The sequence below is a fragment of the Heteronotia binoei genome, chromosome 8, assembly GCF_032191835.1.
Source record: "Heteronotia binoei isolate CCM8104 ecotype False Entrance Well chromosome 8, APGP_CSIRO_Hbin_v1, whole genome shotgun sequence".
NCBI classification, from domain to species: domain Eukaryota; kingdom Metazoa; phylum Chordata; class Lepidosauria; order Squamata; family Gekkonidae; genus Heteronotia; species Heteronotia binoei.
In genome coordinates, this window is record NC_083230.1 from 84,833,990 (window position 1) to 84,847,783 (window position 13,794).

The 13,794-nt window shown below is 46.0% G+C and overlaps 1 protein-coding gene and 1 non-coding gene across 2 annotated transcripts in view; both read left to right on the forward strand.

Moving 5' to 3' along the window:
• The first annotated feature begins 3,417 nt into the window (after positions 1-3,417).
• Positions 3,418-13,794, forward strand: part of MFNG (MFNG O-fucosylpeptide 3-beta-N-acetylglucosaminyltransferase) — a 36,080-nt gene continuing 25,703 nt past the window's right edge. Inside the window, exons 1-2 of the mRNA XM_060244590.1 lie at positions 3,418-4,423; positions 13,384-13,432. Coding sequence (XP_060100573.1) covers positions 4,079-4,423; positions 13,384-13,432 — 394 coding nt within the window. The 5' untranslated portion in view covers positions 3,418-4,078. The remainder of the gene's footprint in view (positions 4,424-13,383; positions 13,433-13,794) is intronic.
• TRNAA-GGC (transfer RNA alanine (anticodon GGC)) lies at positions 5,174-5,245 on the forward strand. Its single transcript has one exon. It is a non-coding gene; the product is annotated as a tRNA-Ala (tRNA).

Below are 13,794 nucleotides of genomic sequence, written 5' to 3' on the forward strand. Positions count from 1 at the left end.
TGTTGTTTTGCATAATTTATGCTGCCACTTTTACTCTTTTGCATAATTAATCTTTCTCTCTTTCTCTTGGAACTAGTTATATCGTAGGCAAAAAAATGTACAAGGATCTGAAGCATCTACTGCAACTGCTGAAAAGCTTATTCAGCCACCTTTCTGAGATTTCAGCAGACAGCTCCTGGATATCTGTTTGCAACAATAAGGGCTAGAAACTTGCTTTATAAAAGGAACAATGAGTTTTTCAACAGAAGAGTCAGGGTGGTGGCATGGTGTACTCACTGTTAACCAGCTGTTGACTGCTGACCTAAGACAGGAGGTGAATTTCAGGAGGAACATAGTGAGTGGTGAACTGTCCTTGGGACAGATGTTGAAGTTGAAAAGGTTATTATTGAAGAGAGGGGCAAAATGCTCGCCCAGTTTACCAGCAGTGTTTATATTATCACATGCAAAAGGCTCCCTCACTCTGAGGTGAGGTAGTGGTTGGACTAGGATTTGAAAGACTAGGTTCAAGTCTCTACTGTGCCATGAAAGCTCATTGAGCAGCCTTGGGCCAATTGCTCTGTCTCTCAGCCCAACCCTACCTCACAGGGTGGTGGTTGTGAGGATGAATTGGAGAAGGAAAGAGCTCTGTTGTAAGCTGCATTGGGTCACCATTTGGGAGAAAAATAGGAGGACTAAATAACAAATTAGTGGTGCTACCGTATAGCTCATGAGAGTTCTTTGCACATTGCCCGTATGTCCACTTGTTGCTTAGAAATCCCCTGCTAGGTTGGTTTCCTTCATGTAGCAGTTTAAGAATGGAGGCACAGTGGAGTGGGGTTGTTCAGTTCCTTTTCTTTTCCAGAGGCTGCTTTTTGGTTTGAGTAGGAAGGGACTTAACAGAGCAGTCAGCTGTCCTGAGGATAAGGCCAAAGCAAAATCCCTGGAGGCTGTGAGCTCAGACAGAGCACCAACAAGGGATAAGTCATGGAGTAGCTATGACCAAATTTGATGGATGGGCAAGATTGCACGGTTGGGTACTATCGCAGCTGGGGAAGCGGAAAGGGAATTTCAAGCTGAGAAGAGAGAGTCTCAAAATCTGGGTCAAAAGACAAAATTCATGTTTTCCCCCTTCAGATGCGATTGGTGATATTCTAAAAGGCAATGTTTTTAATTAGGTCACTGCTCATCAAAGCATGCAACAAAGTTTAGGTGGGGGGGAGAGATGCACACAAAGCTTGGAGCTGTGCAGTCTATTTGGAAGGAATGACTGTGTTCCTTATGGGAAGATCTGTACAGGGGAGGAAGGGGAAGAGAGAGCTGGTTTCACTTCTCAAAAGTGGGGTGGTGGGGGGGGGAGGAGATCAGTTTGCAGTAGCTGGTCTGCAAGGGATGCTGATGTGAAAGAGGAAATATGCCTGTTTGTGAGCACTGCTAAACACAGTTTAGCTAGCATTCTCACTGTCTTCCCTCACCAATCTCAATGTCTCAGTTTTCAAAGGATTGTTCCTTATTGCAGAACATTACAGCACCAGAAAACTCTGTCGATAGAATGTTCCCATAACGCTATTTCAAAACACAACCCCATCCAGCACATCTCAGGGAGCTGTTAAAAAACCCCCCTGATCCAGTAGCCTGAAGCAAAGACTCCTGAGCAGGTTCAGCTTCTTGTTGGAAGTCCTTCACAGGGCAAATTGGGGAGCTCTCCTTCTGCCATGAGAGGGAGTCAAGAGCTGTCTGTTTGGGGTACACTTGTGCTGTGGAGTCCAATCTGGCATTCCTCCCAATGCACTACCATGTTGACTTTTCTTGACATCACGCAGTCACACAAGGAGGAGTAAATGAAGTTGCATGTTGCGGGTCTATCTCAAATGCATTAGCAAGGCAAGTGATTTCAGTGGAGGAAATCTATTTTAAGGCAAGCAAGGAGCACAGTGTTATCCAACAGCTGCACCCCTCAATCCTTTGCAGCATCACAGAGGACACTGTCATTGATGCTTCAGCAGCCTGTATTTATTCCAGGCATTTTCTATTTTGGGGGGTAGGGGAATCTGTCATTGTACTATCTTTGCAGCAGATAACAAGAAGATATAACATTTGTATTGCCCTTCCAAATGTGCAAAGGGCATTATATGCAATGTATTGTGATAATCCTTCATACAACTCTGTGAGTTAGGTCAGCATTATTATCCCCATACTGCAAATAAGGCAGGAGAAAGTCTGAGGCCACCTAGACAGTTCCTGGCCAAAGCACACCTTGAACCAGGGAATTCCTGTTAGATCAGACTGAAAGCTGTAAGCCATTAAGCTGCACCAGTGCTCACCAGCTAGGGTTGCCTTTTGTTGCCCAAGTTGCACATCTGCTAGGGTTCCTGGGAGAACTGGGCTCAAATATCCAAATCTCTAGAGATACTGCAAAGGGATAATAGTAAAGGCACAGAGACACAACATACCAGTACCACAGTGACAAGGTCTTTCCTGCCTGGGAAGGGCTGTAGTGTGTTTATGAGCTGAAGGTGATGGAAAGCACCCCTGGCCACTGCTACAACTTGTATATCCAGGTCCAGGAGCATCCCCGAGCTATGAACCTGTTCCTTTAGGGAGAGCACAACCCCATTCAGAACAGGAGATAATTCATTTCAGGGGTGGAATTCTAGCAGGAGCTCCTTTGCATATTGGGCCACACACCCGATGTAGCCAATTATCCAAGAGCTTACAAGGCTCTTTTTTGTAAGCTCTTGAAGGATTGGCTACATCAGGGTGTGTGGCCTAATACACAAATGAACTCGTAGAATTCCACCCCTGATTCATTTCCTGAGTAAGGTCTCCCCTGCCTTGTAGCATCTCCATTTCATTAGAATTGAGTTTAGCTTATGCTTGTTAGCCCTCATCCTTTCCAAAACTACCTCTATTCACCTGTTAATCTTCCACAGCCTTCCTGGGATCTGCTAGTAGCATGAGATCTAGCTGAGCATCATCTACTCATGGCTGCCTCCTACCCAGGGTTCCTGCCATGTATGGGAAACAGACATTATTCCCAATAAACTACCATATGCGGACTCTTTTTACAGACACCAGCTCAGTTTAACTCTGCATGCTACTGCAAGAGTTGGGAAAACCTAACCCCTCTGTTTTCTTAATTGCCTGCACACAATTGTGGTAATTGGATGCTCAGGAAAACTAATTTGCTCTCGATGGTTTTCAATTAAGCACCCTTATTTATGAACAATCCTCCCTTGAAATCAATGTTTGCTATATCTGTGCTACTTAAGAGAAATTGAACTGGGTGCTTTTTGCTGACTGACAAAAGCATCAAAGCTGGCCGGAGGGAAGCAGCTGAGAGAACTGGCAGATGCCTGTTAGGTGGAAAATTTCCCTGAAGACAGAAGGGACTGGCCCAGCCCCATACCCATAAAAGGGGCTGGGTGGAGTCTGGTGTCTGCAGCGAGAGCAGAAACAAGCAAGGGGCCAGCAGACAGATGGTGGGGATGAAGGCAAGCGGGTCTCTGTTCAGCCCTGGCTTCCCTCTGTTCCTGCTATAGCCTTAAGCCTGGGTGCTGCTTTAAAGCAGGAGTTGTGTTTTGCATTAGGTGATCTGCCTGGAACAGGGAGGCAATTTCTTGGTGACAGCAGCCCCATGGAACCCCGTCATTTTCTGCCTGAAGCACTTTTGCTGTGTATCTCTGTCCAGCCAATTGAAGCTCACTGTCTATGACCTCAGATGGGGTAGTTGAGGCTCAGACTGCAAGATCCATTTAACCGCTACCTACAAGTGTCTGTCTGTTACTTGCCCTCTGATATCTGGAAAATCAGGTCCTCCTAGCTCCTGTGTGTCTACCCTGGAGGCTTCCCCATACCCTTAGGTGTGGGTGGGGTGGGACTGAGACAGGCCTCTTGGGAAATCTGTGTTTTATGCAAGTCCTCAAGTCCCACTCAGGTCCCCACCTCTTGCATTCCGTGAGTACTTTTTCGCCAGGCCTCTGCCTGTCTGTTGTTCCCCTCTGGAAGAAGCGACATGTACTAGAACAGGATCTGCACAGCAGGCACTGAAATAAGAAGGAGCCTTAAAGCCGTGTTGCTGTCGGAGTGGAAGAGGGGACGCATGTACCGGCAGTGGCGTCTCATCCGTGCCATTTCAGGAGTTGCCCTCCTCCTTGTAAGCATGGTGCTCCTCTCTATAAGGCCTTATGGCATTCCAGTGGAAGTCAGTGACCAAAGATCTGGAGAAGGGACAGCTGGTGCCTCAAAACAACCAGAAATGATGTTGGTGGATATAATGGACCACGTTGGCAAAGATGAAAAACTCAAGGATCACATACCACATTCAACAACTGGGAAAGGCCTGGTGCTTGGAGAACTCTTCATTGCTGTAAAGACAACAAAGAAGTTTCACCAGTCCAGAATGGGATTACTGCTACTTACCTGGATATCTCGGGTCAAGGAACAGGTTGGTACAAGGATGACAGGGAAGTCTGTAGGGACCACTGATGTAAGAGGCCAAGGGAGTTTGAAAGAATGTAATTTCTGTGTAGAAGGAAGTCTGAAAGATACCTTTTAAAAAAAAGTATTTCTGCGTGGAGGAGGTGGGTAGACCTCTAAAATGAATAGGAAATCACCAAACTGTATGCCATCTATATCCAGCCTATCCTACCAATGTGGCATTCGCTTGACTGGGAGCCCTGGCTTGGCACCGATGTCATAGTCCACAGATGGGAAGGTGAACTGTGGCTTAAAGCAGCTTCATGCGTTCAGTGTTGGCATCAGAAACCTTAATACCAGTGAATTAAGAATATGGAAGGCTTTCTTGGGAAGATGCGTGGGGTGGGGTGGAGTAGGGGGAAGAAAAGAGGCAAGAGAACTGCCCAACCACTTATTTTTTCCCTTTAATATACACCATTCTGGTTTGTCCTATGCTTTAAGAATGAGGCCTCTTGGCAACTCACAGCAGGAGATGTTTGAAATCTCTGACAGGTTCTAGAGTGAAGCCTCACAATGCATTCCTCTTCTAGGAAGAGAAACTTATGAGATTCCACTGGTGAAAGTTTAAAGAGCCACAGTGGGGGCTGCAAAGTACAGGGAGCTATCTGTGTGTTTGCTTCTCAGATTTGTACACTTTGAAAGGAACAGAGGTGGCTAATGGATGGGTAGAAGACCTAATCCATTGCTGAAGCAATTTTACTTGGCCCAGCCAACAGGAGGGGCTGTAGCTCAGTGGTAGAGCATCTGCTTGGCATGCAGAAGGTCCCAGGTTCAATCCCTGGTATCTCCAATAAGGATCAGGTTGTAGGTAATGTGAAGGCAGGGCCGGATCTAGGGAGGGGCAGAGGGGGGTGCTTGCCCCGGGTGCCGATGGAGGGGGCAGCGCCAAATTGGGTATGGAGTCCATTGTATTCTATGGGACCATAAGATAAAATGGCCCATAAGGGGGCACCATTTTTTAATTCTGCCCCCCCCCCCTCAAAAAACATGTAGATCCGGTCCTGTGTGAAGGACCTCAGCCTGAGACCCTGGAGAGCCGCTGCCAGTCTGAGTAGACAATACTGACTTTGATAGATGGAGGGTCTGATTCAGTATAAGGCAGCTTTATGTGTTCATGTGTGTGTTCTGCCTTTCCCAGTTTTCAATCAAGGTGTGGCTAAAAAGTTTGCCTGCAGTTTTCTCTTTAAGGCAAAATGTTTCCATGTTCCACATTGTAAGGTTAACTTTTGTACACAGTACCCTGGCAGTGCCTAATACTGGCTGGCTCAAAACTGTGAAGACTCACTTCTAGGAGGTGCCATGGTAGAGCCTGACTACACTAAGGGGCCACTTTGGGAGGCAGATTGCGCTTTTGCTGCCACTGTCTATGGAATAGGAATAAGGTCATTGACATTCCCTGTTCTTAAACAGAGGCCTCTTGTGTAAGCTCACAGTTGCCGCTTCCATGTCATGTTTAGTTTGATGGTCCCCAGCCCTTTTGGTATGGTGACCCACAAGTCCAAATTTAGCTGGTATGGTGACCCATCCAGGCCTGGCCCAAGGTATCTTGACACCTTAGGCAAATTATGACCTTGGCATCCATCTAGTTCACTTTCCATTATCTACAGTGGCCAACCAGATGTTTTTGAGAAACTGACAAACATCACTCAAAGGGTGCAGCTGCCCACACGGTGAACCTGAAGCAAGTGGCATTCTGACATAACACAGCCTTGGTACATGGAAGTTACATTCCAGTCTCTGATCACCCTCTCCTTTTCCTTCACTCCCTCTAATCTCTCCATAGGTTTGAAGAAACTCATTCTAATAACTCTAAGGACATGTTTTACTTTCTCGGCATGTACATGCAAAAGAAAATATACCAACTAATATATTTATTGTAATTTTATTTTATTGTGGGATTTGTATCTCGCTCTACTTTGCAAGTGGGCTCAGGGTGACTCACAACATATCATAAAATAGTTCCAAAGTAAAATTCCTAAGTAAAAAAGATTAAAGCAACAATATTAAGTTAAATTCTGATTAAAATGTAGCAACTGCTTCCAGGGTCAGCTCTTGGTTTCCAGAATACAAGAGAGCAATGGAAAGGACAGAGGTGGTTATTAGGGAGGGCTGGCTGGCTCATGACCCACTGTCAGAAGCTCTAATCCACTTCAGTGGCCCAGCCCACAGGATGGGAAACACTGGTTTAGAGTTAGACCACTGGATTATGAGTGGGGAACACCCTCAAGTCAAACCCTGGCTCAGCCATGGAACAGGCCAGTCGTTCTTCCAGCCTAACCTGCCTATTGACAGTGCTGTTGAGGATAAAATGGAGATGAGGAAAGCCATGTATGCTGCCCTAGGGTCCTTGAAGGGAGTGAGGGATTAACATGTAATTAAAGGGGGGGGGGGAACCAGCCCTTTCACCACTAATTACAAGTGATGGTGGTGATCCATGTTGTCCAACTTTTTATTTTACTCCGGAACACTAAAATCCAGAGCCTTTGACAGGTGGTATATATTGTGGACAGTGAACATGGGAGAGGGGTTGGGATTATGCCCCCTGGCCTTGCTTCCAACTTGCATGCATTCATCTGAACCCAGAATTAACCAGCACACAGACCAGTTTGGTGTAGTGGTTAAGAGTGGTGGACTCTAACCTGGAGAACTGTGTTTGATTCCCCACTCTTCCACCTGCAGCTGCTGGGTGGCCATGGGTCAGCCACAGTTCTCTAAGGGCTGTTCTCTCAAGAGCAGTTGTCCCAGAGCTTTTGCAGCCCCACCTGCCTCACAGGGTGTGGAGAGAGGAAGGGAAAGAGAATGTAAGCTGCTCTGAGACTCCAAGAGAAGGGCAGGGTATAAATCCAGCTCTTCTCCTTCCTCTGCATCCAGATCCCCAGCTGGTCCACATGGCAGACACCAATTGCACAGCAAAGCCTATTCTTGCCTGCTTGCCAGCTCTGTCCAGAAGACTGAATGGGCAGAGGGTCCAGTGTACCTGAGCCCACCAACTCCCTTCCATGTGCTCCTTGTGCTGATGACATACCACATACGGTCCCTCGATCAATCTTAAAACAAGTAATTATCCACATAGATTTGTTGTTGTAGAAACAGATCAATGTTGGGGGGGAGGAGATACCGTGGAAAGCATGGCAATATCTTTCCTTTGATGCTAAGCTGTAGCTGTCTGGTCCTTACTGATTGGTCTGTTGATGGTACCTAGAGAAAATGTGCCCTGTTTTAAGCACTTAGAGTGCTTGATTGTTTGCAGTTCTTCTTCTGTGCTGCTCAGGAGCGTCTTTATAATGTACTGGGGGGGGGGGGAGGCACTTTGGTTGCAATGTATGATTGGTTGTGGATTGGTTGTTTTAAGACAAAATGGGAAGTTTGACCAGTCAGAAATGGGCAGTGTGAGTGAGAGGCTGCCTGGATGGACAACCGGTATCTGCAGTGACTGAGCCAGAACCTTGACTGGAAATAAGTGCCAGCTGCAATGACCCCAGATGGTTGTTTATGAGCTCTTGGAAGAAGAAGAGGCAGGAACTCTGGCTTTCCAAGCCTCTTATCCTTTATGGGCCTCTTCACAGGTTATGTTTTCCATTGTGTGCATCTCAAAATGACAAACACATGAAGGATAAAGGGTGGTGTAGCAGTTAGATTGCCAGATCAGGACTGGGAAGACTTGGGTTCAAATCCTCACACAGCACAGGAGTTGATTGGGTGACCTTGCCAGCCATTCTTTCCAAGCCTAGGCTATCTCATAGAAGGATGAGGATCATGGTTACTAGCTCCAGGCTGGGAAGTACCTGAATTTTTTTTTGGGAGGGGAGGAAAATAGATCCTGAGGCAGGCAAGGGAGGGGAGGGACTTCAGAGGGGTACAATGCCATAGAGCCCACCTTCCAAAGTGGCCATTTTCTCCAAGTGAGTTGATCTCTGTCAGCTGGAGATTAGTTGTAATCTCAGGAGATCTCAGGCTGCCACCAGGAGTCTGGCAACCCTGATAAGGAAAAAAGGGAAAACTTGAGTGCCACCCTGAGTTCCTAGAAGAAAGGACAGGATAAACTTGTGATAGACTCGGTCCATAAAGTCTCTATGTGTCCACCAAAATGCCTTTTTCTGTTCCTTTCATTTAAAACAAATTATCATACCAGGATACATGCTTACTTCATACATTAACAAAAGTAAAAGAGAGGTCTTGGTCAAAGGAAGTTACATTTAGACACTGTGAGGGGCTGGTTTTGAGATTACAGGATAGAAGAGAGAGCCAGTGGTGACAAAAAGGAGGGAGGGGACAGGGAGCAGAAGAGGTCAGGGAATCTTCAGCAGTTTCCTTGTGTGCTGGCTGATGCCTTGGATTGAAAGTTAGGTCCAGTCCCCACCATTTCCAGTCCTTATTAAGTGCACGCTATAATTAAATCAGGATAAGATAGTCTCACTGGTTTTCTGTATTTAGAAAAGCTACCTAACAGGTTTGATTGTGGTGACTGAAGAGGGAGTCCCTCTTGGTTCCATTTGCATTGACTGCATGTGCTTATGACCACATATCCTACACTTCCCATGTGATGATGAACCCCAGCTGGTCTCGGCTAGAAGATGATCTCTATACAGCAAGAAATGATCACAAGTGACGCAGCCCTTAGAGAAGCCTCTAATAACGGACATGATCCAGGCAGTGCTGAGCATTTAGGAATCCCATTGATTTGCTCGAAAGACTTAATCTCATGCTTCAATAACTCTTGTTGAAATCAATCAACGGTTGATGGAGGCTGGGTTGTGCAAATTATTTTTGACAGATATACCTGTGGGCTGGATCCATGGGTTGAATCCTGCACAAAAACTCACAGAAGGAGCTGTCAGAGTGGATCTGTCTCTCTCTTCTCCTTCTTCCTGCTGCTTGTCTCAAAAGTCCTCCCATGAACCAAATTCACCCCAGCATCTGCTGCAATGGGGGGGGGGGGGGGGGAACTGGTCTTAGTGCAGATTCTTGCATGGTGGTGGGTTTTGTTAGCAAGTTACCTCTAAACCTCCAAGCATTGCAAAAACAATGCAAAAACTGGATTACCTTTTTTTGTAAGGCTTTTTCCCGTGGGAGGCTCTACAAGCTCTTGAAGTCCAGCTCTTGGGAAACTCTGGAGCCAACCGGAGGGAGCTGTCCAGTCCATCAGACAGTCATCTGGGTCTGGGGAAGCACTGAAGTCGCAACTGGAGGGAGAAAGCTGCCCATTCAGTGCAGCAGCCCTTGAACTAGCCTCCCTCTCTTGTTATTACAACTAATCTCCAGGCAACAGAGATCAGTTCACCTGGAGAAAATGGCCGTTTTGGAATTTAGACTCTATGGGATTATTCCTCATTGAAGCCTCTCCTCTCCTCACCCTCCCCAGGAACTGCCCCCAAAATCTCCTGATATTTCCCAACCTGGAACTGGCAACCCTAACTCTGAGATCCCTAAAAGAAGCAAAACTGTGAGAGTTGTTTCTTTTTAACCTAAGTGAGTTGGAAGTCAGAAAGGTTTATGTTTCTGGCTATCAAGACATTTCTCAACTTAGAAGGTGAGACAATGTTGAAGTAAGGTTGCCAGGTGGGGCCTGGATATCTCTAAGTTACAGTTTTCCTGGTAAACTTCAGAGAGTAGAGTGTCTATGGCATTGTACCCTGCTGAGGTCCCTCTCCAAGCCCCACTCTCCCCAGGCTCCATTCCACCCCCCCCCCCCCAAATCTCCAGGAAGTTCCAAGCTTGGAGCTGGCAACTCTAAATTGAGGAAAACCATCTGTAAGACCCACCTGCGAAGACAGTTTGCAAGGAGATCTGCACTAACTGAATGTCTTTTCAGAGGGAAATGGTTCTGATTAACATAAGATTTAAAAATGTGCCTTTTCAGTCTCTGATTTAATTCACCATATCCTTATTACCCTGCACATGTCTTTTTTCATTCCCTTTGTTGGCTTTTTTTGGTCTCCCGTTTCACCCCTCTGTTCCTTCATTCTTCTGGAAAGAAGGGACATACAATCACTTCCAGGATGGAATTGCAAGAGGGCCTCACTTTGGCCTGGGTCCAGGGGCAGCCCATACATCTTGGCAATTGTCTGAACGACTTTGCCCTTCTTTCAGTATAGAAGTGCAGTGTTTAACCAGGCTGCAGGCAGCTGGTGGGGAGATTGTTTAAGGCTTGTGTCTCTGCCTTTCAGTCCCTTTGGCGTCCTGAAAGCCCATTTTCTGCTTGAGAGGAGCTATTCTTTGCTGGACGTGATCCCCACTTTGCCCTTGGGATGGGAGAACATGCCACATAATGTTGTCAAGAGGGACTGGGGGGAAGAGAAGGAGGGCTGGGAAGCAGCGGGGTGGGGGGGAGCTTATAGGCCTTTTGCACATAAACAGATGTTCTTTTCTGAACTCTGGTTTTCTTCCACTTGCAGAGCTTCTGTTTCCTCTGCCATTTGATATCTTACCAATGGCTAAGCAGAATTCTTGGGGGCAAGCTTTCTGTTCAGTAGTCATGGTTCTGAGTTATTTCAAGGCAGAGGATCAGACCAAATTCTTCAGCCCTCAGGCTGGTGCCAGGAATATCAACGTGAGTTGGGAAAGAACAGCATTAAATTAGCAGAATGGCTCCTCAAGCGATATTGATTTATCAAGCGTCTGCTCTGTAAGTCACCCGTATCTACACTCCTCATTTAAACCAGTTTCAAACCTATTTAATTGTCAAGGCGCCCAAAAAAGAAACCCCCAAGGAGTTTGTGTGTTGGTTACCAAGAAGGATCAGCACTCTGCATGCCGCAAACTCTTCTTGGAATGCCTTCTTCACTCTCTGCAAGCATAATGTGCTTTCAGTGCAATGTTCTCTAATTTTGTAGGCTCTATGATTATACTGCCTTTAACTTTTTATGTGCAAATGTGTTATCTCTCTCTCTCTCGGCTTGGCTTCGCGAACGAAGATTTAAGAAGGGTGCAATAGTCCACGTTTGCTGCAGGCTCGCTGGTGGCTGACAAGACCAATGTGGGACAGGCAGGTCCGGCCACAGCGGCTGCAGGGAAAAGTCTGATTTAGGGTTGGTCCTGTAGCAGTGCGATTCTTCCTCAATCTCCTTTTGTCCTCAAGACCAGCTATGCGTGCGTTCTCAAAGGAAGAGACAGCCTGGTGGATGGTGTGCCTCCATGCTTTGCGATCTGAGGCTAGGTCAGACCACTGGTGATGGTTGATGTGACAGGTGCTAAGGGATTTCTTCAAGGAGTCCTTGTACCTCTTCTTTGGTGCCCCTCTATTACGATGGCCGGTGGAGAGTTCGCCATACAGGGCAATCTTGGGAAGGCGGTGGTTTTCCATCCTAGAAATATGCCCTGCCCAGCGCAGCTGCGTCTTCAACAGCAGTGCCTCGATGCTGGTAACCTCCGCCCTCTTGAGGACTTCAGTGTTGGTCACAAAGTCACTCCAGTGGATGTTGAGGATGGTGCGAAGGCAGCGCTGATGAAAGCGCTCAAGGAGTCGCAGGTGATGACGGTATAAAACCCACGATTCGGAGCCGTAGATGAGGGTTGTCATCACAACTGCTTTGTAAACATTGATCCTGAAAGCCCATTTTCAAATGTGTTATATGATTGGTCAAATGACTGTAACAAAGAATGACTGACTGACTGTTCTGTTGGGATTTCTGCCTTTAAATAAAGGCTGTGAGCAAAGACAAGAGCCAGATGCTGCTCTTAAGGTTATAAAGAAACATATAAGCTTACTGAAAAACAATATGGAAGGGAACTTTTGATAAAAGAAATAAAGAATACATCCTAGCTTATAAACTTGCATCCTAATGGATAGATTGCCGGAAACAGAAGTCATGGCCACTCCTCTCCTTCTTGCTCAGAAAACAAACAGTGGAAGATCAGCTATAAAACTTGTGAATACATGCATGCAAGATGAAAATGTCAATCAATCTATTGACAGCCAATGAAGTGGTTACAGGTCAACTCGTTTTACTAAGTAACACCCCAGGATTTGACTAAAACACTATTTCTACAGGCTATAGGTCAGATAATGTAACATCCTAGTAACGAACAACAGTTAACTCCATAATGACTGAAATGTAAGCAACCTGCAAACCCCAACACGTTCTAACTTAGGGTTGCGAGTTCTGGGTTGGGCAGTACCTGGAGATTTTCAGGGTAGAACCTGGGAAGGGTGGTGTTTGGTGAGGAGCAAGACCTCATCAGGGCATAATGCTAGAGTCCACCCTCCAAAGCAACCATTTTCTCCAGGGGAACTGATCTTGATCATCTAGAGATCAACTATAATACTGGAAGATCTCCAGGAACCACCTGGAGGTTGGCAACCATATCTTACTGCATTGGTTAATTTCATTGCAATCCAACTTGAGTCTTGGCAAGAAAGGCAGATTGTAAATGACACAGGCAAATAAATAAATGACACTGTTACCGCTATTTCAGGGCAGATTAAATTTACAAAGTGGATCAATTACTAATGTAAAATGGAGGACCAGGGTTTAGAAATCATGGGCTAATGTCTGAATCTGTATGAAAGAGTTCATCTCACTGCTAACAAACTGAACCAGATACTTACTACCAATAATTATTTATATTGCACTTACAAAGAAATGTCCCTGAACTGTTACAACCCAATTTCACAGCATCTTTCAAAGAGACTCTCGAAAACAGGCTGGGTAGTCACTGAAGCTGCAATCTGAAGGGGAAGGCCAGTGGGTTTAGTTTCCCTTGCATCATTTCCCTCTTCCCCAAGCCACACATATCCATGCTGGGGAAAAGATAGAGATAAGCATTAGAACTCCATTTTGTATGGAACATGTTTGGAGTGCTCAACTCACTTCACAGCCATTGCCTCAGTCATAAATACAGATAATGTGTACTCATAGCTGAGAGTATTGTGCAAACAGCAGGACAAAATGTAGGTCTTTGAGTAACCTCCTCTCTTCTTTTTCTCAGACATATGTCTTCACGGATGAAGAAGATGATGAACTGCAAGGAAAACTGGGTAACTGAGCTTCTAGCATTGTACCACATCTGCTACCTGACTTCCATAGGCTGCATCCCTGGAATCCTCAGATAACAGCCTTATATGCTTGATAAGCAACCCTCTTTAATGTGCCCAACAGAGTGGGTTTGAGACCAAGCCTGCCTTTCTGTGCATGCAATACTGGACACTGAACGCATCATTTCATCCCATTGGGGGAAAACAGCAAGTAAACCGCCTTTAAGGTTGTGATGACTGATGGATGCATGCAAACAATGCCCGGCAAAACCTTTGCAGATGAGACAGAGAAGGGGACACTAAAGTTTTAAAATCATTTATACCCCACCTTTCTCTCCAATGAAGACCTATCATTCTTTTCTCCT